General features: G+C 62.7%; 2 protein-coding genes across 2 annotated transcripts; both read right to left on the reverse strand.

Moving 5' to 3' along the window:
• Positions 1-144: 144 nt before the first annotated feature.
• WDR24 (WD repeat domain 24) lies at positions 145-8,514 on the reverse strand. The gene is made up of 10 exons (XM_048320601.1): positions 8,437-8,514; positions 6,876-7,798; positions 6,068-6,245; positions 4,625-5,300; positions 4,434-4,549; positions 2,439-2,560; positions 2,000-2,104; positions 1,583-1,920; positions 652-836; positions 145-534 (listed from the first exon to the last, which is right to left on the reverse strand). Exons 2-10 carry the CDS (start codon positions 7,354-7,356, stop codon positions 366-368), a joined length of 2,370 nt encoding a protein of 789 aa, XP_048176558.1. The 5' UTR covers positions 7,357-7,798; positions 8,437-8,514; the 3' UTR covers positions 145-365.
• Positions 8,515-9,999: 1,485 nt separating this feature from the next.
• On the reverse strand, positions 10,000-24,113 carry FBXL16 (F-box and leucine rich repeat protein 16). Its single transcript, XM_048320626.1, has 6 exons — positions 23,807-24,113; positions 14,585-15,295; positions 13,274-13,782; positions 12,875-12,959; positions 12,243-12,306; positions 10,000-11,422 (listed from the first exon to the last, which is right to left on the reverse strand). The coding sequence occupies exons 2-6, from the start codon at positions 15,278-15,280 to the stop codon at positions 11,274-11,276; spliced, it is 1,503 nt and encodes a 500-aa protein (XP_048176583.1). The 5' UTR covers positions 15,281-15,295; positions 23,807-24,113; the 3' UTR covers positions 10,000-11,273.
• Between the last annotated feature and the right edge of the window lie 2 nt (positions 24,114-24,115).

Raw genomic sequence — 24,115 nt, forward strand, 5'->3', positions numbered from 1 at the left:
AGCGGAGAGTCGGCCACACGTCACGGCTTAAAGGGGCCTCCCGGCACAAGGGGACAAGAGCGTGGGGGCACCGGGGGCACCGCGGGGCCGGGACCTATCCCGGGGATCTCTGCATCCAGGTGAAGCAAAGACTGGAGTCACGGCTCGATTCAACTGCTGGTTTGTTTTAATCCAGTAAAAAACGGCCGGGCCGGGGGTGCACCCCCAGCCCTTATTTACACAATAAATACAGAGAGGGCGCTGCCGGGGGTAGCGGGCAGGACACGCTGCCTGCCCTGCTCACCCCCTGCCCCACCCCACTGCCAACTCCCCCGCGGGCACGGGGTCAGGTGTACTCAGGGGGGCTCAGGTGTACTCAGGGGGGCTCAGGTGTACTCGCAGAGGTGGCCGCAGCCGGCGGGGCAGTGGGAGCTGGTCTCCAGCCACTTCATGATGTGCTGTAGGTGGCCGCCGTGGCTGCAGCCCTGGCACCAGACGAAGAGCCCCTTCACCACGTGGTGACACACGGCACACATGCTGGCACACTGCCGACACCTGCACGGGGAGATTGGGGTGGGTGTGGGCAGGGAGAGCCCCCAGGGGGGCAGCAAGAGGGAACAGGGGCACCTACCCCATCCTCCTGTCCCCACAAGCCCCTTTGGGCCCCCTCACCTGTCGCAGATCCAGCCCCTGTTGCTCATGGGCCGCTTGCAGTTGCTGCAGTTGACGTGCAGGGTGGTGGAAGCCTGGTTGAGGCAGTTGATGGCACGGCACGTGCTCAGCTTGATCACCTCGTTGGAGATGTTCCAGAGCTGGAAGCGCTGCAGCAGGTCGATGTAGGATGTGTACCAGTGCTCCTGGGGACAGCCACAGACAGCTGAGCCTCCATATCCACCCTGAAACCGCCTCAGGATCCCCCCTCTGCATCCTAAAGGCAAGATTTCCCCTGGGGGCTCAGCCTGAAGAAAAGGAGGCTCAGGGGGGACCTTCTCACTCTAAAAGTTCCTGACAGGAGAGGGCAGCCAGGGGAGGGTTGAAATGTGCTCCCAGAGAACATGAGATAGGACAAGAGGAAATGGCCTCAAGCTGTGCCAGAGTTTGGTTATTAGGGAGAATTTCTTCATGGGGAGTGTGGTCAGGCATTGGCACAGCTGCAGTGGTGGAGTCACCATCCCTAGGGGGGATTGAAAAGCCGTGTGGATGTGGCACTTGGGGACAGGGGTCAGTGGTGGCCTTGGCAGTGCTGGGGGAATGGTTGGACTCGATGATCTCAGAGGGCTTTTCCAGCCTAAAGGATTCTGTGATTCTCTGATCCCTGCAGTGCGAGAACAGCTCTGCAATGCTGGGGAACAGCATCCTTCCCTAAATCAACAGGCCAAGGTCACTTCCCCAGCCTGGCCCTGCAGACCCCACCTCAAGTCCCTGCCAGGACTGGTGGTAGGGCAGGTACCGGAATCCTGGAGCTGCTCACCCTGGCTTAGAGCTGGCCCAACAGCAGCTGGAGCAGAAGGGATGTGCCCCAAGCCCAGGCAGCATCCCATCCCCCTGGGATACACCCCTCTGGGTCCCACCAAGGCACGGCCCCGCATCCCACGGGCTCTACCTGCGTCTGCTCATCGATCTCCTTGCGGATGCGCTCTCCCAGCACGATGAGCACAGACACGGCCATCTGCACGTCCCCCTGCTCGGCGTAGAAGAGCAGCGTGTCCCGCACGATGGGGTTGAAGAAGTCGGAGGGCAGGCGGTTCTCATAGAGCGAGTGGGAGATGGAGATGAGCGAGAAGGACTCCACGGGGGTCAGCGACACCGTCTCGGCCTCGTTGCCGCTGACGTGAGGGGAGTCGGCCTTGTCCTGCAGGTGGTCCAAGGCTGATGGGTTGTCCACGATTTCGTGGCGCAGAGGGAAGGCTTCCTGGGGAAGGCTGTATTCCTGCTCTTCAGCTGCGAGGAGAGAGCAGAATGAGCAGGAGAAAACCCAGCTGGGACAGGCAACACCTGCCAGCAGCAGCTGTGCACTCACCGTGCGGGTTCTCGTGGTCCATCATGTACAGGTCATCCTCATCTGCCTCCACGTCTCCCAGCAGATAATCCGCAGGGACGTCGCTGCCCTCTGTCTCCTCGTTGTCTGTGCGCCCAGGGAAAGAGAAATCAGCTCATCACAGCATTGCATCCACCTCCCAGTGTCCTGCCCCAGTGTGCCAGGCTGTGCCCGAGCCACACAGCTCAGGTCCCCACCACAGTCCCATTCCTGGTGCCCACAGCCACCACTGTCACTGTCACCTGAGGTCATGGGGGAACCCTGTCCTTCGCAGCGCCCTAGGGCTCGGTGTCCTTCACCCTGGGGCTGCAGCATGTCCAGCCACCCCAATTCACAGGAAAAATGCCCCAGTTTATCCCCTGTCTATGGCTGAACAGGGAAGAGCTGTGGGACTGGGGCTGTGCCCGCCCAGGAGCGTTACCCTCGTTGTTGATCAGGGTGGAGGAGGAATCCATGAGGATGTTTTCTGTGCGGCTTTCTCCTTTGCTGCGGTCCAGTCTGGACTCGCTGCCCAGCCCAGCAGGGATATCTTTCAGGTTAAAGCTGTGAAAAAAAGGCAAATTTAACAATCAGAGGAGTATAAAGTTTCCATTTCAGCCAGCAACAGCCTGGGTACAGGTGTCCAGTTGCAATTTGAATGGTGAAATATGAGATACAGTGATATCCCTTTGTGGGCAGAAGTCACCAGTCCCCATGTGTGACTTAAAAATAAAGACACATTGTGACTGTGATCACAGCCCTTCCTCCAAGCCTGGTGGCACTGCACAGGCACTGCAAAAGTCTCCCTGAAGAATTCCTGTGCTGAGCAGGCTCTTGGCTCCGTCTCCTTCCCCTCAGAGGCAGGTGAACAAGACCTGCCTGGCTCCAAGGTGCCTGGCTGTTTGTTATGCATCGCCAGGCTTGGCCTTCACCGAGATGGAAAAGGGAAGGGACGGGGTTGGAGCAGAGCCCAGCTCCCCAGGCTGCTGCCTGCCGTGTCTCAGACAGCGGCACAGCCACCCGGCTGGAGGCACAGCTTGGTCAAGGACAGTGCTTGTTTCCTTTGGTGTTATTTGAGGATCTGTCACTCATTGTGGGTAGCTGGCCCTACGAGCTCTGACAGCTAATTTGGAGACCTCACCCCTCACGTTTATGTCATTGAGAAGAGGAAAAACAAGTTTTCCTGCTTCATCAGCCCATGACGGGCTCTCCACGCCAGAGAGCTGCTGGCAGAGCTGGGGCGTGCTCTCCCTCGGAAAGGCTCCAGAAGAAAACTTCTGCACACCAGCAGCTCCAGCTCCAGCCATGAGACACCTTCTCCATCCCCAGCCCTTGGTCACCACCACTGCCCTGGGCACTGCTGAGGCCTCACCTCACATCCTGGGGTCAGTTTTGGGGCCCTCACGACAGGAAAGACACTGAGGGGCTGGAGCATGTCCAGGGAAGGGAATGGAGCTGGGGAAGGGGCTGGAGCCCCAGGAGCGGCTGAGGGAGCTGGGAAAGGGGCTCAGCCTGGAGCAAAGGAGGCTCAGGGGGGACCTTGTGGCTCTGCACAAGTCCCTGACAGGAGGGGGCAGCCGGGGGGGTCGGGCTCTGCTCGCAGGGAACAGGGACAGGAGGAGAGGGAACGGCCTCAGGCTGGGCCAGGGGAGGTTTAGGTTGGATATTGGGGAAATTCCTTCATGGGAAGGGTGGTCAGGCACTGGTACAGCTGCCCAGGGCAGTGCTGGGGTCACCACCCTTGGAGATGTTCAAAATCATGAAGATGTGCTGCTTAGGGATATGGTTTAGTGGTGGCCTTGGCAGTGCTGCTGGGGGGAATGATCTCAGAGGGCTTTTCCAATCTTAGAGATTCTGTGATTCATGAATTCAGTAACTGCAAAGCAGGTCCCAGCCCCATGCCCCACCACAGGGCCAAACTTTGGCTGAAGGAGGGAAGGGAGCAGTGTGTGAGGCTGCACAGCTCGAGGCCAGGCTGGGCCCTCACTTCTCACACCAACACGGGAAATGGCTGCGTTCAAACAATGCCAGCCTGCAAATCAGCATGGCCTGAGGCTGAGGGAGAGCTGTCCCTGCTCGCTCCCTGTGTCTGGGGCAGGTTAGTTATTAGGTAGAAATTGCTCCCTATGAGGGTGGGGAGGCCCTGGCACAGGGTACCCAGAGAAGCACCCAGAAAGCTGGCTGCCCCTGGATCCCTGGAAGTGTCCAAGGCCAGGTTGGACACTGGGCTTGGAGCACCCTGAGCTAGCAGAAGGTGTCCCTGCCCGTGGCAGGGCGTGGAACTGGATGGGCTTTAAGGATCCTTCCACCCAAACCATTCTGGTATTCCATGATGTGATTCTATAACCCCATCCCAGCCAAGGAGCTCTTTCCACTCCCCCACTCATGGAGCCACCCCAGCCGTGTCACCACCCCCTGCAGCTCCCACTGCCTGTACCTGTTCATGAGTGGGAGAGCGGTGCTGCCTTTCCCCATGCTGTGGTTGAGGTTTGTGGACGACATGGTGCCGAGGCTGGAGTAGATAATCCTCAGCATCGTCCACGTCTGAGCCACCTGTGTGGAACACAGGCCCTGTCAGACCCTTCCAGGCTACGACCCCTGTGCAGCACCACCCGTCCCGTCGCTCACCTGGTTGCGGTCCAGCCCCTTGGCCACCTTGGCGTTGTGGTCGCAGAGCTCGGCCAGCGGCCGGCCGGCCAGCGCGTACTGCTTGGCCGTGTGCACGAACCAGTCCATGCTGCCGCTCTCCACGTCCGTCTCGAACACGTTGAGGGCGCTGGAGGACGAGATGTACTCGAACTGCTCCGTGGGGTCCAGCTTGCGCTTGAAGAAGATGGGGTGGCGCCGGTCCCCGATGTAGGGCTTGCGGTTGGAGTCGGAGGAGATGAGGCTCTCCTTGGCGGCGAAGGCCAGGTCTCCGTAGAGGCTGTAGCACAGCCCCTCGGGGTTGGCCCGGTCGATGGGCTGGCTGGCATCCTTGAAGATGTGCTGGTAAAGGGTGCTGTCCTTCGAGCCCGACAGGAGGAAATAGGGGTCGTGGAGGTGCCGCCACACGATGCCCGTGGTGACGTCCTTGTGCTCCTCGAACATGGCGGAGGGGATGAAGGGGCGGCGCACGTCCCACACGTAGATGTTGTGGTCCACCATCATGGAGCAGGTGGCGATGTGGTGCTTGCACTCGGGGCGCCACTTCACCCGTGCCACCGAGGCGATGGTCTGCACGCAGTAGATCTCCTTGGCCCGCGTCGTGTTCATGTCCCACACCTTCACCATCTTGTCCCGGCCGCCCGTGGCCAGCCAGCCCCTGGGACAAGGATGGATCTGTGTTCACCTCTGTGTTCCCACTGTGGCACAGAGGTGCTCACAGTGCAGGTGTGACCATGTCTGCATCGCAGGAAGGCAGCTGGGCTGCAAGCCCATCCTCCCATGAGCTCTCCTGACATCTCTGCTCTCCAGCAACCAGGTCAGACAACACCCTCCTTCCCGCCCCCATTTATGGCCCTGCGCCTTTAGAGCCACATCCCAGTCAGACCAGTTCCCTCTGGCTCTGCTTTCCACTCGCCAGGCACAGCAGAGAGAAAAAGGCCATTCTGGATGTATTTCAGTGCCTCTCTAAGATCATGAGCAGTGGCAGCACTGCCTGGCAGGGAGCGAGGAGGGACCTGCACACCCTAACAGCTGCTTCCAGATCCTTCCCAGCAATCTCCTGGGAAAGGCAGGAGGGAAACACGACTGAACACAAGTGAGCTGTGTCCCAGAGCAGCCAAGCAATGCCTTCCTCAAGCTGAGCACTGGAGCAAGAGACTGCTGTGACACTGCTATACCCAACCATAAGACACTCAGTGCCTCAAAACCCCCTAATTTATCAAAGAACAACCCCAAAACACTCCTACACCACCTCAAACACTCAAAGCAATAAGCGCTCCTATCTTCCAGCAACATCCCAGCCCTTGACACAAGGAGACAGGGCATCACAGACCATGCCTTCCCCCACAAAATCCCAATCCTGTTTTTAGGGCCTCTCTTGCCCTGCAAGGCTGGGTGGCTGGCAGAGCCTGGCCCCACGCTCACCTGTCCTCTGGGTGCCAGTCGCAGCAGAAGACAGGCCCGTTGTGGGCAGTGAACATCCTCTCGTAGCGGTCGGGCCGGCGGATGTCCCACAGCTGCACGTTCCCATTCTCAAAGGTGGCAGCGAAGGTGAAGTAGTCCCGGATGCTGAACTGGACGTCACGCACGCTCTCCGACTGGCCTGGGAGGGGACACAAGTTGAGAGCTCCAGCAAAGCTAAAAACCCCCACTGGAAGAGCCGTGGGGGTCCCTGGCACAGAGAGAAGGGGTAGTAAGGAGTGCTGCGACTGTCTTCCACCTCCCACACAGACCCAGCTACTACTGAGAGTCAAAAAAAGCACCAAAATGCCTCTCAGCTCCTTCTGTCCCTGCTTGGAGCATCACACCCTGAGCAAACCCTCCTCCTGGGCAAGGGGAAGGACAAAGCCTCTTCTGCCAACTTCTGCCTCTCCTGAGGGTAAGGGGACAAGCATGGAAAGAGCACAGCCCCCAACTCCTGCCTCTCCTGAGGGTAAGGGGACAAGCATGGAAAGAGCACAGCCCCCAACTCCTGCCTCTCCTGAGGGTAAGGGGATAAGCAAGGAAAGAGCAAAACTCCCAACCCCTGCCTCTCCTGAGGGTAAGGGGACAAGCATGGAAAGAGCACAGCCCCCAACTCCTGCCTCTCCTGAGGGTAAGGGGACAAGCAAGGAAAGGGCAAAACTCCCAACCCCTGCCTCTCCTGAGGGTAAGGGGACAAGCAAGGAAAGGGCAAAACTCCCAACCCCTGCTTCCCCGCAGGGAAACAGGACAACAGCAGCCACGTTTGTACCAGAGAAGGTGCTGACAGAGTCCTTCTTGCGCAGGTCAAAGCACTTCATGTAGCCGTCCTGGGAGCCGCTGAGCAGCATGTACACCTCGGTGGGGTGGAAGCACACCTTGTTGACAGTGCGCTTGTGCTCCGTGAACAGCTGGTCCTGCTTGTTGCGGGACGGCTTGCCCAGGTTCCAGGTGACCACCACGCCGTTGGTGGCGGCGGTGGCCAGCAGGTTCTCGTCCATCTGGTGCCACACCACATCGGCGCAGCTGAAGTTCAGGGAGGGTTTGCGGCCCACGCGGAGGTTCAGCTTCTCCACAAACTGCTCCTCCTCGATGGAGTAGATCTTGAAGATGTTGCGGCCGGCCACCACCACCTGGGCAGCGTCCCGGCACACGCTGATGGCGTTGGCGGGGGCGTCCAGGTGGCAGAACATGGTGCGGCCGGTCAGCACGTTGCCCCCCAGGGCGGTGGTGACCCTGGCCATCTTCTCCATGGCTGTCCTCGGGGTGCTGTCCCCTCTCCAGCAGGCTGCCTGCACACTCACACGGCTGCCCTGCTCCAACTCAGCCAGAGCTGGGCAGGGACGGGCTGGGCTCCCGCAGCTCCTGCCGGGCCCTGGTGGCTCCGACTGTGGCTTTTTGTGGCTGCATCAACGGGCCGTGGAGGTGAGAGACCACAGAGCTGCCTGTGGGGAGGCAGATACAGCCCCACTCCGGGTTCTCCTCCTGCTGCCTTCTATGGCTCCCTCTCAGGAAGTTCCTGAAAACCTTTTCTGGGTTCCTTCTTCCCTCCTCGGCCACACCCTAAGATGTTTCTCTGTTGCTGATAATATAGGTCAAGTACAGCGCTGTGGCCGAGATGAGCAGCGTCCGCAGCACGAGGTGGGGTGAAGCGAGGCCACAGTTACCTCTGTGGGGCACTTGGAGCCCCAAAGCCTGCAAGAACCAGGGGATGACCCTCCTTCTCTAGCAGAGGGGAGCAGCAGCTACTCCAGGCTTCCTGGAGGAGTCACAGGGTCCCAGAGGCTGTGTCCTCCAGAGCCAGGCTGAGCTCCTGCCACAGCACTGCCCTCTCCAACCCCTCTGCCCGTGCCTTGCCAGGTCCCACAGATCCCTCATACCTCACATTCCCGCTCCCTCAAGGCCCCTTCCCACCCTCAGAGCACCCTTAGGGTCCCCTCCCACCCCTGAGGCCACTCAGAGCCCCCCAGCCCCTAATATCCCACACCCCCGCCCCATCAGGGCCCTCTTCTGACCCACAGCCCCCTCATACTCCACATCCCCCTCCTCCTGACCCACAGCTCCCCAGGACGCCTTACACCCCCACACTTCTCCCTCTGCAAGGCCCGCTCCTGACCCAGAGCCCCTTCAGAGCTCCTCCAGCCCTTCAGAGCCCTCTCAGCGTTCCCTCAGAGGCCTCTCCCACCCTATACCCTCCTCAGGGCCCCTTCCCACTCATCAGACACCCCAGGGCCCCTTCACAACCCCCTCCCGCTCCATACAGTCTCCTGCCGCTACCACCCGGTCCTGAACCCCCTCCGTGAGGAGCCCCGGTGCCGTTCCCGGAGCCGTACCCGGTGCCGGTTCCCCCGCCAGCAGCTCGGGCCGAGCAGGCCCCGCCGCCGCCGCCGCGGAACTCCCGCCGGGCCCCGCCCCCTTCCGCCCCGGGCCCCGCCCCCTGCCCGCAGGACTCGCCCCCTTCCGCTGGCGGGACACCGCCCCCGCCGCCAAGCCACGCCCCCCACGCTGCCCGGGCCCCGCCCTCCCCAGACCACGCCCCCTCTGCCGTTGAGCCCCGCCCCCATGCGGCGAGACCACGCCCCTCACGCCGCGCCGACCCGCCCATTCCGCTAGGCCGCGCCCCCTGCCGTAGACCACGCCCCCACGGCCGCTGTCCAATCCCTGCATCGCCCCCTGCACCAAGCCACGCCCCCTCCCCGGTGACTCACCAGGCCCCGCCCACTCTCTCCCAAGAGGCCCCGCCCCTGGGTTGAAGCCCCGCCCACCACGCAGGCCCCGCCCCCGGCACGGAGCGGAGCGGGCGGGGGGACAAGGGGGGCATTAAGGACGGCGTGCGGGGGAATGCGGGGTCCAGGGGTGCCAGAGGGATGTGGGAGTGCCAGAGGGACGCGGGGTGCAGTAGGAATAGGGGTGTAAGGGGAGAAATGGGGATCGGAGGATATAGGGTGCCTTGGCGGGGGGGGCCGGAGGGACGTGGGGTGCACTGGGAGTGGGGGTTCGCTGGGATGAAAGGGTGTGCTGGAGGGATATGAGGTGTATTGGGAGGAGAAATAGAGTACGAGGGCGTTACGGGGTGTGTTAGGGGTGAGCGTCAGGGAGATGTGGGATCCGGAGGGAATGGGGATGCCGGAGGTGCATCCTAGAGGGACTGGGAGTGCAAGGGAAAATGCGGTTTAGGGGTCAGGGTGGGAAATGGGGGTGCCGGGGGCGATAGGGGGTGCATTGGGAGCGTAGGAGTGAACTGGAGCATTATAGGGATGCACAAGGGTGAGTGGGTGCACTGGAGGGCATGGGGGCACCCTGCCATGGGGAGCAGTGCCAGGTGAGAGGGTGTGCATTGGGGGTGGGAGTGCCGGGGAGATGTGGGGTGCATTAGGGATGGGGATGCGGGGGGGATAAATGGGGGTCAGGGGTCTGTGGGTGCTTTGTGGGTCAGGGTGCAGGGTGGGAAATGGGGGTGCCGAGAGGATATGGGGGGCATTGGAGGCGTACAGATGCAGGGATGTAGGGGTGCACAGAGGAGCAGGGGTGCAAGGGGCGTGGGGACGCGCTGCCATGGGGGGTGCAGAGGAGGGTGTGGGGGCCGTGCTGCGGCTGTCTGTGCAACGTGGGACCAGAGAGTCGTGCAGGGCTATGGCACCCCATAACTGCTGCTGTCACCTGCAGGGACCCTCTGTGTGCCACTGTGCTGCCTGGCCTCCGTGCCCAGGGACCCTGGTGGGTTTGGGGGTGCAGGCAGCCCCCCACCCCCTTGCAGGGTGCTCCGAGCCCCAGCAGTACCACCCTGTCCCGCAGCCCCGGGGATTCCCAAACCCCCTTCCAGGGCCACGAGGATCTTTGTGGCACTTTGGGGTCAGAAAGGGGCGTTTCGGACAAAGGAGGGAGAGGAGGCGGCGGTTGGTGCAGCAGTTCCTTCCCGGCCGGTACAAAGGCAAAACAAACCGAAAGCGTGTCCGTGTCCGTGTCCGTGCCCATCCCGTGTCCGTGCCCATGTCCATGGCCATATCCATGCCCACACTCCTCCCAGGGCTGGTGTGGCGGCGGGCAATGCCCCGGGGGCGGCCACCGAGCCCCTCCCGCGCTGGGTCCCCGTGGGCACCCCAGCCCCGAGCCGGCTCGGTCCCATCTCGGCTCAGCCCAGGGGTCCCCCCGGTCCCCGCTTGCCGCTGGCATCGGGGCGATGGCTTTTCAGCTGGAAGAGCGGTGGCGGTGGCAGTGTGTCCTAGGTGCCACCTCCTGTCGTCTCTCTGTGCTGCCGGTGTCACCGTGGTGGCTCAGACGTGGCCCTGGTCCCCCGGGATGTCCCATCCCAGACGGATGGGTCGCTCCTCGGCGTTGGCATCGCCCCCACGGCCCCACGGGGTGCAGTGGGGTCCCCAGGGCGACGGCGGGGGGGGTGCTCGCCAGGAGAGCCCGGCTGCCGGGGCAGGATCCGGCCGGGGCGAAGCCGCGTGGAGGGGCTCAGTGGGGGCTGTCACTTGTCACCGTGCCCCCGGGTACCCCGAAACCTGCCGTAGCACGAGACTGAAGCAAGCGAGCATGCGAGGGCGGCGGGCGGGCGGAGAGGGACATCCTATTCACCGGGAGAAAGTGCCCCAAAGGCAGGGCTGGGGGGGCTGGAGGGGACACGCAGCACGGGGCGGGGGGGGGGGTTGAGCTCGGTGACCCCCTGCGGGGGCCTGAGGGGACCCATCCAGCCTCCGCCGCCACCCAAATATAAGCATCCTCCTCTCGCCCATCCCTGGGAGCATCCTTTGGTCCCCAGGAGCATCCTTGGTGGCGGGGCCGTGCGCCCGCTCGGCCCCGGGGCGGGGGAAGCAGGATGCGGCCGGGGGGGAGGGGGGGGCACACAGCGTCGCCTTCCCAATTTGGGCTTCCATGATGTCCGTTCGTCTGTCCGGAAGGGATTGGCAGGACACCGGGAGGAGCACGGGCGATGGCGGCGGCGGGGGGGGAGGGAATTTACATGGTAGCCGGGGGGGCTCCGGCCGGGGGCGACGCCTTCCCCCATCTCCCCCCGGAGCCCCGCGTCCCTCGGGGGCGTCGATGCGGGGGATGTCCGGGCTCGGTTGGAATCGGGGGCGTCTCTCGAATCCCCCAGCAGCCGGAGGGAGATGGGGTGGGCGATGGCGGCCGGGGTGGGCGCGGGAGCGGGCGGCCGGGTCCGGCGCTACTCGATCACCATGCAGCACGGGAGGTGCTGGGAGAAGTACTTGAAGAGCTCCGGGGTGGCCCCGGGGCAGTTGGTGAGTTCCAGCTCCTCCAGCTCCTGCAGCTGCACTAGCCCCGAAAGCCCCGTGGTGGTCAGCAAGGGGCAGCCTGCAGGGAGATAGGGTGTCAGCCCAGAACACCAGCGCCCCCAAAAAATAGCATCCCAAAAAACAGCATCCCAAAAAATAGCATCTCAAAGACACCAGCGTTCCAAAACGCCAAAAGACCCCCAAACCACACTCTGAAGGATCAGGACCTCAAAATCCCAACACCACAAGCACACCCACACCCAAAAGAAAAGCACCTCAAAACCCAGCACCTCAAAACTCGCTGCACCTAAAAGACAGAACCCAAAAAAACCAGCATGCTAAAAAAAAATGTACCCCAAAAACCCCAACACTCCAACGAAATCACCCAAAATATCAGCATCCAAAAAATCCAGCACTTAAAAACACGCACAAAAACCAGCACCCTAAAGCACCAGCACCCCAAAATACCAAAACCCTCAAAGTTAGCACCCAAAAAATCCCACCAGAACCCAGAAAAACCAGCATGCCAAAGAACAGTGCTCCAAAACACCAACACCCCGAAAAACAACACCCAAAACAGCTGCACCCCAAGAATGTCAGCCTAAAATCCCCCAAAAAACCCACCCCAAAAAAGAGTGCCCTCAAAAACCAGCACCCCAAAAAACCTGAATCCCCAAAACAGAGCTCCCAAAACACTACCACCCCAAAACCTACAACACCCCAAGAGCCCAGCTGTGGCTCCTTCCCCACAAGCTAGGCTGGATGCAGCTGCCTGCTGGCTTGGGGGATGCTGCCTGTCCCCAGGCTGTCCCCAGGGCTCTCTGTCCCCATGCCCTCTGCCTCCCCAGCCCCATGGGGTCCCATGTCTCTGGTCCCCGGTAGCAGGGTGAGGGTCTCACCGGCCAGGGAGAGGAGGCGCAGGCTGCCCATGCCCAGGAGGTGCTTCAGGCCAAAATCCTGCACCTGGAAAAGAAATTGGGGTGGGGATGAGGGGGGACAGTGGGGACAACCACAGCACCAGGGCTCACAGCGCTGCTGGGAACTGGGTGCCAGGGCTGGGAACCTGAAGCAGGGTGCAGGATGCTGGGGCAGTGTGCTGGCTCTGGGTGCTGGGGCAGGGAGCTGTGATGGGACAGGGTGCAGGGAGCTGGGTGCTGGGGAAGGGAGCCTGAGCAGGATGTGGGATGTTGTAGCAGGATGCTGGGGCAGGATTTGGGGTGCAGGGCTGGGGTACTGGGTCTGGGCTGTGGGACAGGGAGGAGGGAGGCCAGGGCAGGCAGCCTGGGGCTGCAGCAGGATGCTGGAGCAAGGCACTGGGTCTGGGGATACTGGTGCTGGGGCAAGACACAGGGTCAGGGTGCCAGGGCTGAGTCCTGCTGAGCTCCCAGGAGCTGTCTGCTTCCTAGCACCGAGTCTTGGGGTCTCCAGCCAGCCCCGGGAGCCCACCCTGAGCTCATGGCTCATCCCCAGGGAGGTGCCACCATGCCCTCTCTGCCGTGCCGAGCCAGGACGGGCGCAGTTCCACACCTACCTGGCAGCACCAGCGCAGGTAGAGGCTCCGCAGGGATGACATGGTGGACAGGTAGCTGAGGCCGGTGTCAGTGATCCGCACGCACCTGCCGGGACACAGGGTGTCAGGGCCAGCTGGTCACCCATGGGTGTCCCCAAACCATGGCTCCCATGCTGCACCCTCAGCTTCCAGCGTGGCTCAGCATGGCACGGCTTGGCACGGCATGGTTTGTCATGGGATGATGTGGCACAGCACGGCTCAGCATGGCCTGGCATGGCATGGCATGGCATGGCATGGCTCAGCATGGTATGGCATGACTTGGCATGGCTTGGCATAGCTTAGCATGGCATGGCATGGCCTGGCATGGCTCAACATGGCATGGCACGGCACGGCACAGCATGGCTCAGCACAGCCCTTTACCTGTCGAGCACCAGCTCCTCCAGCTTGTGCAGGTCACAGGCGATGTACTCCAGGGCCATGTCGGTGATGCGAGGGCACCAGGACAGGTCAAGGCTGCGCAGCTTCCGCAGGTTCTCGGCCACCAGCTCCACGCCATCATCCGTCACCTTGGAGCAGCCCGAGAGGCTGAGGACGCTCAGGTTGGGCAGGCTGTGGACCATGTTGACCACGCCGTGGTTGGTGATCTCCCAGCAGGAGTTGAGGCGCAGGGTGTGGGTGGTGTAGCCCTGCTTGGCGGTGAAGTAGGCGAGCGCCGTGTCCGTCACGTGGTAGGCTTGCAGGTTGAGCTCGGTGAGGTTGGGCAGGAGCTGTGAGATGGCGGCGATGGCGTCGTCGGCCACGTTGATGCAGTCGCTGACGCTCAGCGCCGTGATGCGGGCGTTGAGGCTGGACCACAGCCCGGCCTCCGTGAAGTCGTTGCAGCCCGACAGCTCCAGCCGCACCACGCCCTGCATCTGCTCCAGCATCACCTGCCGAGGGGCAGGGGGTCAGGCCGTGCTGGGCACTGCCAGCCACCCTTATGCATCCCTGTGTCCCTGCCCCGGCTCCCTCTGAGCCCCCCATGGCTCTTCCCACTGCTCCCGGTCTGGCCTGGGTCAAGTCTTCTCCCTGGGACCTCCCTGGCATGGGTTCAGCACTCAATTTAGGACACGCCAGCATCAGTGGGGAATGGGAGGGGACAGGCAGGGACCCCCAGGTGCAGCCCCAGCACTGTACCAGGTGCTGTTGGCAGGGCCGGGATTGACGCCCACTCCCAGCACAGGAACTGCTCGGGTGAGATGTGCCCATGGAGCAGCTGGTGCTGTGTCTGGCCATGGCACAGGGCAAGGGTCTGGGTGGGGACCTTGCCTAGCCCCCTGAATTGTCCCATTTCTACCTGACCCTCAGCCCCTTGCTTGGGTAACCCCCTTGCTCAGGAGCAGCCAGCCAAGTGGGAATGTCCTGTTCCCAGAGCCCTGCTTGTCACCCACTGCCACATCCACCGCCCAGCAGCACAGCCGCCTCACCTGGCTCTGCCTTCCTGGCAGCACCCACATGCAGCAGGGACGAAGCCCCTGACTGCCTCCTGACTCCCTGCTGCACCCATCCCACTGCCCAGACCGCAGGCAGGGCCCCCGGTGCTGCCAGCCCTGCGGGATGGCCGTGCCACCTGCCTGCTCCTTCCCTGCCACCCGTGAAAGCTCTGCCCGCGTGCGTGTCCCCAAGGCCACCAGGACTGACCCGCCAGCAGCACATATCAGCCACCCCGGTCACTTCAGCATGGTCACCTACCTCCAACCCCGCATCTGTGATGGTTGACCTCTTAAGGCTCATGGACTTGACCCCCTTCTTGGAGAGGGGGTAGTTGTCAATGAACTCACAAATGTCCAGGTCGGAGACGCCCACGAGGCAGAAGCCGTCGAAGCCGCGGACAGCGAAGCCCTGCAGGCTGACGAACTCCTTCTCTCCACCGGGCAGGATGTTGTAGAGCTCTTTGGTGTGCAGGACGGGCGTCAAGCCCACCCAGAACTTGGGCTGGTAGAGCACCCGCCGCCATGCCTTGCACACCTGCGCCAGCACGCACTTCTCGCACGCCGAAAAGTACCAGAACAAGCGGTTGAGGATCTTCTCGTCCACCGCCAGCTGCCTTTCCGAAGGCGAGCCCGGCAGCCGCTCTGGAGAGGGCTGCTCCGAGCCTTCGCTCGCGTTCAGTCCCACCAAGGAAGCGCCGGGAGGGGAGGAGACGCTGGCCAGAGTGGCCAAGGAGAGCGGGGAGGCCAGGCTGGGGATGGGCAGGTCGCTGCGGTGGGCTAAGGCCGGGCTGAGGATGGCAGGCACGGAGGAAGGCTGGCACAGGCGGTTTTTCACGGCGGGGGTGCCTTTGGTGATGCTGGCGGAGCCGAGGCCGTTGGGTTGCGTGGGGATCTTCACCAGTCCATTGCGGGGCAAACATGGGGGCTTGGTGTCGCCGTTTCTCGGGTTCGACATCTTCCACAGATCTCTCTGTAACACAGGGGTGGCGGATGAGGGGATGTGGCTCTGCTAGGGAGGGTGGCCATGGCTGGGGGAGGTGGTGGTACCAGTGAGGGGGGAGATCCTGGGGGTCCCTGAGTAGGGTGGCACATGGGACCAGGTGGTGCAGGGCTGCTGGACACAGCCACAGAGGGGACATGTCTGGGACACAGAGCAGGGTCCTCCTAGAAGCTGCATGGCCCTGGTGTCCCCCTGTGATGAGGGACAGATGGGGATTTGTCCCTGGATGTTCACATCCTTCTCTGAGCCTAGAATCCAGCATGGCCAATGGAAGACAGAGAAGGATCCATAATGGTTTGGATTGGAAGGGACCTCAATGCTCATCTCATTCCACCCCCTGCCATGGGCAGGGACACCTTCCACGGTCCCAGGCTGTTCCAGCCTGGCCTTGGACACTGCCGGGGTTCCAGGGGCAGCCACAGCTGCTCTGGGCACCCTGTGCCAGGGCCTGCCCACCCTCCCAGGGAACAATTCCTTCCCAATATCCCATCCATTCCCTGCCCTCTGGCAGTGGGAAGCCATTCCCCCTTGGCCTGTCCCTCCATCCCTTGTCCCCAGTCCCTCTGCAGCTCTCCTGGAGCCCCTTCAGGCCCTGCAAGGGGCTCTGAGTTCTCCCTGGAGCCTTCTCTTGTCCAGGTGAACACCCCCAGCTCTCCCAGCCTGGCTCCAGAGCAGAGGGGCTCCAGCCTCAAGTGCATTTTTATGGAGGGGAGAGGAGGCAGAGGAGCAGAGCAGAGCAGCCAGGCACTCAGCAGCGAGTCTGTGCCAGCCGGAGCGTCGCTGATCCTCGTGGAGCCTCGAGGCAGGCGGGCAGCACCCAGCAAAGCAGGCCAATAAATATTGCAGTGGCAGCAAGGCCGGCTTCCCAGCGGCCCCGCCGCACCCGCCATCCATTATTCAACCCATTTCCCTCTATAAATATGGAGGTGAATTATTAATGGGGGCTCAGCCCCCTCCCCCTGCCACAGCCGGGACCTGGCGCAGGGCCCTGCCCAACTGCTGCCTGCCCTGCCCACACCCTGTGTGCCAGGGCCATGCCAAACCCTGCCAAAAATCTGATCCTGGCAACCCCTGGGGGCACGAGGAGCTGAAGCACGGGAATGCAGCTTCCAGTGCATGGAGCAGGGGACAGGGACCTGGCCCTGAAGCCCCAGGATGTGGATGGCACATCCATCCGTCCATCAGTGATGGGAGCTGAGGACCTTCTTCCCTGCCAGCTCCTCCTGGACCCAAGATTAAAGCAAGGGAATTATTATAGCTGCTTGATTTGGGAAGGAGAAAGTCAAGCCCCAATGGAGGGGCACCAAGGGAGGAGCACCCTGCTCATGGCCAAGCTCCGTGGTCCCCAGGGGTGCTCCATGCAGCCTGGAAGCAGAATGCAGCCTACATCCCCTGCTGCCCCCAGCCCATCCCTTCCACCCTCACCGCATCCCTGGCCTCATCCAGCTCTCCTGGAGCAGCCAGGGAGGGAGCAGCCACCCAGAAAAGAGCTCAGAAGTGCAGTCAGACGCCAGTGGCACAGCTGGAAAACCCCACGGGATGCACGGCACGTGGCATGTCCCGAGGACACCATTCCCGGCACAGCGGGGCCGTGGGACGGGGCTGGTGGGAGCTGCCGCAGCCTCTCCCGTGGTGCGAGCGGAGGTGCCAGCAGACAGCCCGGCTCGGTGGCAGCGTCCCGGCGAGATGCAGCCTCCGGGGACGAGCCCAGCCCTGTGCAGACAGTCTGGCGCCGCTCCCGGCTTGGATGAAGCCGCTGCTGCCTCCGCTCACGCTGCCCGACAGCGGAGCTGGGCCGCCGATGCTTGGACATGTGTTAAACTCGCTTGAAAGCACGAGAAGGGGAGTGGAGAGGGAGAGAAACTTAAAACCAGCGGCTCGGTGCTTGGCAGCAATTAGGGAAGTAAACAGAACGTGCACGGGGGTGTCTCACGCAGCCACAGAGCACAAATCCGAACAGATAACTACCAGGTGGCGCGGAGAGGCTGTTGCTCCGGCACCGAGCCCGAGCTGGGCACGCTGGTTGCCCCCAGGGAGAGGGCAGGTGGTGGCAGAGGGGCAGCCCCGGGCCTCGGGAGCCCAAGGGGACAGTCACAGGAGGACACAGATGCTGACAAGTCGCCGGACTCACACGCAGCCAGCAGGAGGTTTTGGCAACGGATCCAAGCAGCTCAGACCTCAGCTGGTCCCTGGGGCCGAGCTCAGCGGGGGCTGAGTGGGTCCAGCAGCTTTCCCACTCCTGCCTTGGAAAGCTGAGCCAGGTCCCCCCGCCCAGAGCGTTCAGGCTGCCTGTCTAGAGCACAGAAACCCCCAGCCTTGAGTGAGCTGGGAAGTCACTTCATATAGAAAGACGGACAGAGATTCGAGCCTCTGGGCACAGGCGGATCTGGGCAGTGGTGGGGGGAAACCAGGCAGGCATTTCTCTCTGGGGAAATGAGCAGGCAAGAATTTGGGGGTTCCTACCACTCCCAGGCACAGAACTGTTCTTGGGGAAAGACCCCAGTGTGGAGAAGGTGGGCTGGGGAGGGGATTGGGTCCAGTAGCCGCCGTCTCAGGCACCAAGGGGCAGTGCTGGGATCTGCCCTCCTGTGCCACAGGAAAGCCCCAGCCTGCAGCCAGGCAGCCCCGCAGCTCCTGCAGCCCAGGGCTGAGGCCACGTTGCTCTGATGTCCAAAGTGCACCTCCCACAGCCCCTCGAGGTCTCTGAGTGCAAGGACACCCAGAGCGCGCCCTGTGCCTCCCCAGCCCCTCCCAGCCCAGAGACAGTGGATGGACAGGCAAACACAAAGCTGTCTGCCTTGGAGGTGTCAGCACAGACCCTGTCCGATGTTCCAGCAGCTCCGTGAACACCTCCATATGCTTTTTGGCCACTCCAAAGCAGCAGGAAAGCAGAGATTCATCCTTTTCCCTCCTCCCTGTCATCTCACTGTTTGCAGATTGCATGACTGGGCCAAGCACATCATCATCAGGATTGTTCAGTGCTTGGTACAGCCATCCTGGCTCTGGGATCCCACAGGAAGGGAGGGCCCAGATTTGCAGCCCCCCTCTATAAGAGCCCCCCTTTGCTCTCTCATGGAGAAGCATCTCCCAGCAGTGGAGTGCCAGCTCCCAATCCAGCGGGAGAAAACCTGACAAAAGCAAAGGTCAAAGTCCTTCAGTCTCCCGAATCCACTCCAGGGCGCACATTCCACAGGATACGTCACTGCCAGAGAAGTCACTCGTTCAGGAGGGGTTCGTCACCCGCAGTAAGTGATGATGCAGTGGCAGGGGGCGGATTTGACGCAGGGAGAGAGAAGAAAGCCGGGGTCTGAGAGCCTGTCACCACAAACATTGCCCAGACAATGGAGATGCTGGGATGAACAGGATGCAAACTGTCAGGAAGACAGAGCTTGTCCAACCTGTTGGAGAGTTTACTATCCCCACGTGGTAGTGAAGAGGGATGAGGGCTGTAAGAGACGAGCAGCCACCCTGTTAGTGCCTCCCTGCGTGGCACTGGCTGGGAGATCCCTGGCTCCTGGATCAGACTGGCAATCCTGCTGCAGCCACGGTCAGGGCTGAGCTCTGGGACAGCCGGGCTTGGAGCCCACCGAGAGCTCCGTGTCAGCCGGACCGGAGGCCACGGGAGACCCCGGACTGACCGGCTTGGGAGCCCCCGGGAGCCGCCGGGAGCCCGGTGCTGCTGGGGTCAGCACCGCGGCCAGCGGCCCGTGCCGGTCAGCACCGCGGCCAGCGGCTCCGCTCAGCACCGCGGACAGCGGCACCGCGCAGGGACACCGCGCCCGCGTCCCCGCGAGCGTCCGGCGCTGCCGGGCCCCGGGCAGGGTCCACCACTGCCCCCTTCCTTCTGAGGGAACCTACATCACCCGCCAGGTCCCTGTGAAGATCCAGCACTGCTCCAAGAGATCCTGGTAGGAGATCCTAGTATCACCCAGCAGGCTCCTGGGAAGATCTGCTATTGCCCCACCAGATCCCTGAGAGAATCCACGACTACCCCACGAACTCCCCGTGAGACCCTGCTATCACCCCACCAGGTCTCTGCTGCTGCCCCCCCAGCCCGGCTCGGAGCCTTGTTATCTCCCTGCCAGGACCCAAAGCTGCTGCGAAAGGATTTCCGTGCAGCCGCCGCTCGGCTCGGGCGGCAGAGCTGTGCGGCAGCGAGCAGCCATGGCTCACGGCTGCTGCACACACACGCACACGCACACAGGGATGTGTAAACACACACGGACTCCCCGCCGGAGCCTGCGAGCGGGGGGACGCCCTGGCACAAGCCCCGTGGCTCACACACGCTCACACTCGCACACGCACAGCCGGAGCCGGCGCGGGCACGCGCGCCCAGGGTTGCATCAGCTGAATTCATTAGCCCGTCTATTTTTACTAATGCAGCAAATCAAGTTGCTCTACAGGCGGAGAAAACACACCCGACACGGAGTGCTGTGGCGGAGCACGCAGCCGAGGCTTTTGTCCAGCACTCCTGAGGGGATGAGCTTCCTGAGGCTCCCTCGGCTCTGCGCGATGGCCCCGGGCAGCAGCGAGGCCAGGCAGGCTCTGGCCTGGGGGGGCTGAACCTGCCGCGCAGAGCACATGGCGGTGATAAAGACATCCCGCCGCAGAGCTCCGCGGTGCGCAGCTGCCCCCTGCTCTGATCCCACGGGGTCAGAACGCTGCCCGTGCTGTGAGTCGGGGCTGTGCGACCACCGAGCCCCGAGGCTGGGTCTCTTCAGAGGGCTTGGATCACCCCGGCAATGCAGAGGAGCCTCTAAAGACCCTGGAAGAGCCACTGGCTTCCCCGGAGATGGAGGGGCCGTGGCTGTGTTTGGGTAGGGAGGTGCTGTACCTGTGTGTGTGTGCGCAGGTGGGTTTGTGCTCCCGGGCTCGGCACTCACACAGGTGAGCTGGGACACAGGCTCAGAGCGTAGCTCCAAACTCAGTGATACCTTTTCCTTGCTGCACAGTCCAGGAATTCACAGTAGGGAAGGGCCTTGCCTCTCCAGCTGGCCCTGGAGAGCTGCTGTTTGTGTGATGGGAGCTGGGAAACTCCCTCCTGAGGCTGCCCTGAGAGCTCCTGGGGAGACCAAAGGGCTGAGAGCAGCTTTCCCGCTCCCTTGCTGGCTCCCAACGATGCCAAAGAGCTCATCCCACCTTGCAGTGGACAAAGAGGCTTAGGAAGGGCTGGGAAAATCAGAGGTTTGGGTGCCACTGCTGGGGGCTGCTTCTCTCAGTGCCAGCCGGGCTGGTGGATCCATCGCTGGGTCTTGCAGCTCACGGCCAAGCAGCGGAGCTCTCACGATAGGGACTCCCAGCACTGCTCTCTCCCAGGTCCCACAGCCTTCCCAAAAGTCAGGCTCAGGCTTTGCAGGGTCGGCCCCATGCCCAGGGAGCTGGGAAAAGCTGGCTGAGGTGCCAACACCAAGCTCTGCTCGGATCCCCACCACTCTGGGCTTTGCTGAGGGAACAGCTCCTGTCCAGGGGCACTGGGAGGTGCAGCTCCTGTCCCCCCCAGCCCTCAGCATGGGGGAGTTGTCGGGGGGAGGCAGAGCTCCAGCCCCCAGCCTGGCCAAGCAAAACTTCCTCGCAGCAGGGCTTCCTCTGACCACCAAGCCCATCCTGCAGCAGCTTTCACCTTCTGTGCTAAACCCCGAGTCTCCCAGAGACAGCAAATTCTGGCCTCTCTCCTTATCCCAGGCAGCCCCTTGTCCACTTGGGAGGGATCCCCCACCCAAAGGGAGCATGGGAGGGGCAGATTCAAGGCAGAGCTGGACCCCCGGTCCCCTCTGCTCCAGTCTGCTCTGGAGATCTTGACTCTCACACCATGGAAGGATGTTCATGCTCAAGCCAAGCTTCTCCCTGCTCTCCACTGACCAAGGCAAGAAGAGGGAGCAGCTCCTCACGTGCTGGATCCTGCCTGGCCTGGCCTCCTCTTGCTTCAAGCCCAGCCAGAGCCCAGTGACAGCTCTCAGTGTGTCACAGCCCTTCCCTCTGCCCCTCCTGGGCCCAGGAAGGGGTGAAATGCAAGATCCCATGAGGAGCCAGGAGAGCTGTCTCCAAGCCCAGGATATGGATGTGCTCCTCAGGTGCTGCTGGGACTTGTGTCCCCAAACCCCTCTGTCCCTCCAGACATGGCAACAGCCACACAAGCACTGATGCCCCTTTGCCCCTGGGCTCGGGGGTCTGGCTGGGAGCTGGGATTGGGGTCAAGCAGGGGCCATCGGCACGAGGCTGGTGGGACAACAGGGCAGGCAGTGCCCAGCCATGGCACCCCTCAATGCAGTGGGCTGTGGGTGCTAAATGCTAGCACGGGCTCCAAAATCCATCAGATGCCTCCTGAAAGCCAAGGCACCATCCTGATCCTGCTCCCAGCACTGGCCTCCTGCTTCCCCTGTCCAAGAGCTGGGCACAGATCATCCCTCCAGCAGGGAGAAACCCTGGAGAAACAGCCTCTGCTGAACTGTGCCCTCCCAAACCCTCTCCTCTTCACCCCTGAGCTCCTCCCGTGAGCCAGCAGCCCTGGAGCACCCAGCACACGTGGCTGGTCCCCGTGGCTGGTGGGCAGAGGTTGGGAGGGGGTGGGATGCTGCCAAAGGAGCTCTGCTTGCCCGCGCACCCAATCCTGCTCCCTCCCACACCATCAGCACCCACTCGCCTCCCAAATCCCCTTTCCACTCTCTGGGTGCTGCTCGTTCTGCACAGGCACTGCTGGGGAGCAATAGGAGATTGGAGATGGGGAGCCTGAGCTACAGGCAGGCCGATGTGGCTTTGCCACGGAGCTGCCCGAGTCTGAGCCAGGCACAGCTTAAATCTGCAGGGCAGAGGGGCAGGATCCAACCTCCAAACTCAAAGTGCTCCCACTCCAGTTGTCCTTCTGTCTGGAGCATGGCCACAGCCCCATGGGATAGTCAACACGGCTGTGACCCCACCGGAGGGGACAAGGGAACCCTGTCCCCACTCTCACCTTACCCTGGCCCAAGTGAGGGTCACTCCTTCCCCAGGAGCAGGATTTAGGGAGGTGTGAGGGTCCCAGTGCCAGGGATGCTCATCCCACTGCTCGCCACTGCCATGGAGCCGCTGGCACAGGGAGGGGAACGGGCAAAGGGATCGATGTGGGGGAAGCCAGCTCGGGGAAAAATAGATATCTAGCTCATTAAAAATGGATGCTTGAGCGAGTCCTCCCCACTCCAAAGCCACCTCCCTCCCTCTTCCTGGTAGCCGGAGTGAAATCAGCACCCAGCTTCCAGAGGAGGGGAGATGCCAGCACGGCATGGCGCTCGCTCTGTGCCCACTGCTCCCAGCCTGCTGCGTGCAGGGCCCCTCAGGGTGCTGTGGAGGGGTCCCGAGACCCCCCAGACCCTGGCCAGAGGGTGGGCATGGAGACGGTCTGCCAGGAGCATCCCTGCTGCAGCAACTGCCACGCTCCGGCCTTCCCTGCCCAGGCACTGCCATGTCCCAGCAGCACCGGCAGATGCCCAAGAGGCAGAGCCACCTCAGCCCAGTGCCCCATGGCACCCCTGGACCCCCACATGGCCAAGATCTTGGGGTTCTCGAGCTGGTTGCTGCCAGAACCCTGTGCCTCAGTTTCCCCCAGCCGTGCTCAGCCCCAGCCATTCCATGGGGTCGAGTCTGCCTGGTCCCCAACCCCACACACTGATGCCATCCCCTGCCCCACCAGAACAAACTCCTTGTTCCCCTCCTGGACTGATGGCAGATGCACGGCCCCACGCTGGGCTCTGCCGGACCCTGCTGTGGGGCTCAGCGCCCTCGGCCCCATCCCAGCCAGGGCCTTCCCCTTCCTCCATCTCCTGGGCTCTGGGAATGGGGCAGGCTGCCCCTGTCTCCCCATCCCTTGGCTCGTGTCACCCTGCATCCACGGAAAAACACGCCGAGGTTTTGGGGTGTTTGGATGTTTGGGTGCAGCCTCGAGGATGCCAGTGGTGCCACCAGGGAGGACAAGAGGCTGGCAGCAGAGGTGGAAGGGGGCAAACATCAACCCCACACCGGGGCGACCCTGTCCTTACAGCGATGTCCCCTTACACCCTGATCCCAAAGCAGCCCTGCATGCCGCGGGATCCACCTGATCCCCTCTTTCCCCTGCCCGTTACCCACCCGGTGATGCCCGGCCATGCTGGGGGGGGACACAACATATCACCTCACCCCCCCCCCCCGCAGCCCCCTTCCCGAAACCGGGGGGGCGGAGGGGGCAGCATCACTGGGGCGGGGGAGGGTCACACCGACCACCATCCTCTGCTGAGCTACCGGGAGGCGGGGGCGGAGGGGGGGCCACCGGACCGGGAGCCCCGGGGCCGGGCCGGCTCCGCCGCCGTTATATAACGCGGCTCCATGATGGGGGATGCGGCTGGGGGTGGCTGCGGTGCCGGTGCCGGTGCCGGTACCGGTACTGGTAGAACAGGCACCGCCACCGACCCCGGCATCGGCACCGACCCCGGCACCGGCTTTGTGTGGTAAAGGGTTTTCCCGAGCGGCTCTTACCTCCAGCCCTGTCTCCCGAAGCTCATGCCATGCCTTGTGCCCGTCTTCTTTCGGTTGCAGCAAAAAATCCCACCAGGCAGAAAACGGCGAATAATCCCCCCCAAAATCTCCGTTGGCAAAGGGGCCGGATCCCGCCCGGCCCCCGCCCCAACCCCGCGAAACAACAGGAAAAATAAGCGGGGAGTGGAGGGGGGGAATGGGGCCGGATCCGGATCCGGGGGGATGGAGAAGGGGGGTCCCTCCTGCCAGCCAGCCCAGGGAGCTGGGAGCACACGCACACGCGCGTTTGCACACACGCACACGCGTGTC

This window comes from Corvus hawaiiensis, chromosome 16 (assembly GCF_020740725.1).
Source record: "Corvus hawaiiensis isolate bCorHaw1 chromosome 16, bCorHaw1.pri.cur, whole genome shotgun sequence".
Lineage (NCBI taxonomy): Eukaryota > Metazoa > Chordata > Aves > Passeriformes > Corvidae > Corvus > Corvus hawaiiensis.

Coding starts and splice junctions, on each gene's coding strand:
- FBXL16 (XM_048320626.1), bottom strand. CDS start 15,280: ATGTCGAACCCGAGAAACGGCGACACCAAGCCCCCATGTTTGCCCCGC. Junction 12,307..12,874: donor ACCTGCGCTGGTGCTGCCAG/GTAGGTGTGGAA, acceptor TTTCTTTTCCAG/GTGCAGGATTTTGGCCTGAA. Junction 11,423..12,242: donor GCGCCTCCTCTCCCTGGCCG/GTGAGACCCTCA, acceptor ATCTCCCTGCAG/GCTGCCCCTTGCTGACCACC.
- WDR24 (XM_048320601.1), bottom strand. CDS start 7,356: ATGGAGAAGATGGCCAGGGTCACCACCGCCCTGGGGGGCAACGTGCTG. Junction 4,550..4,624: donor AGGGGCTGGACCGCAACCAG/GTGAGCGACGGG, acceptor TGTTCCACACAG/GTGGCTCAGACGTGGACGAT. Junction 837..1,582: donor AGATCGATGAGCAGACGCAG/GTAGAGCCCGTG, acceptor GGCTGTCCCCAG/GAGCACTGGTACACATCCTA.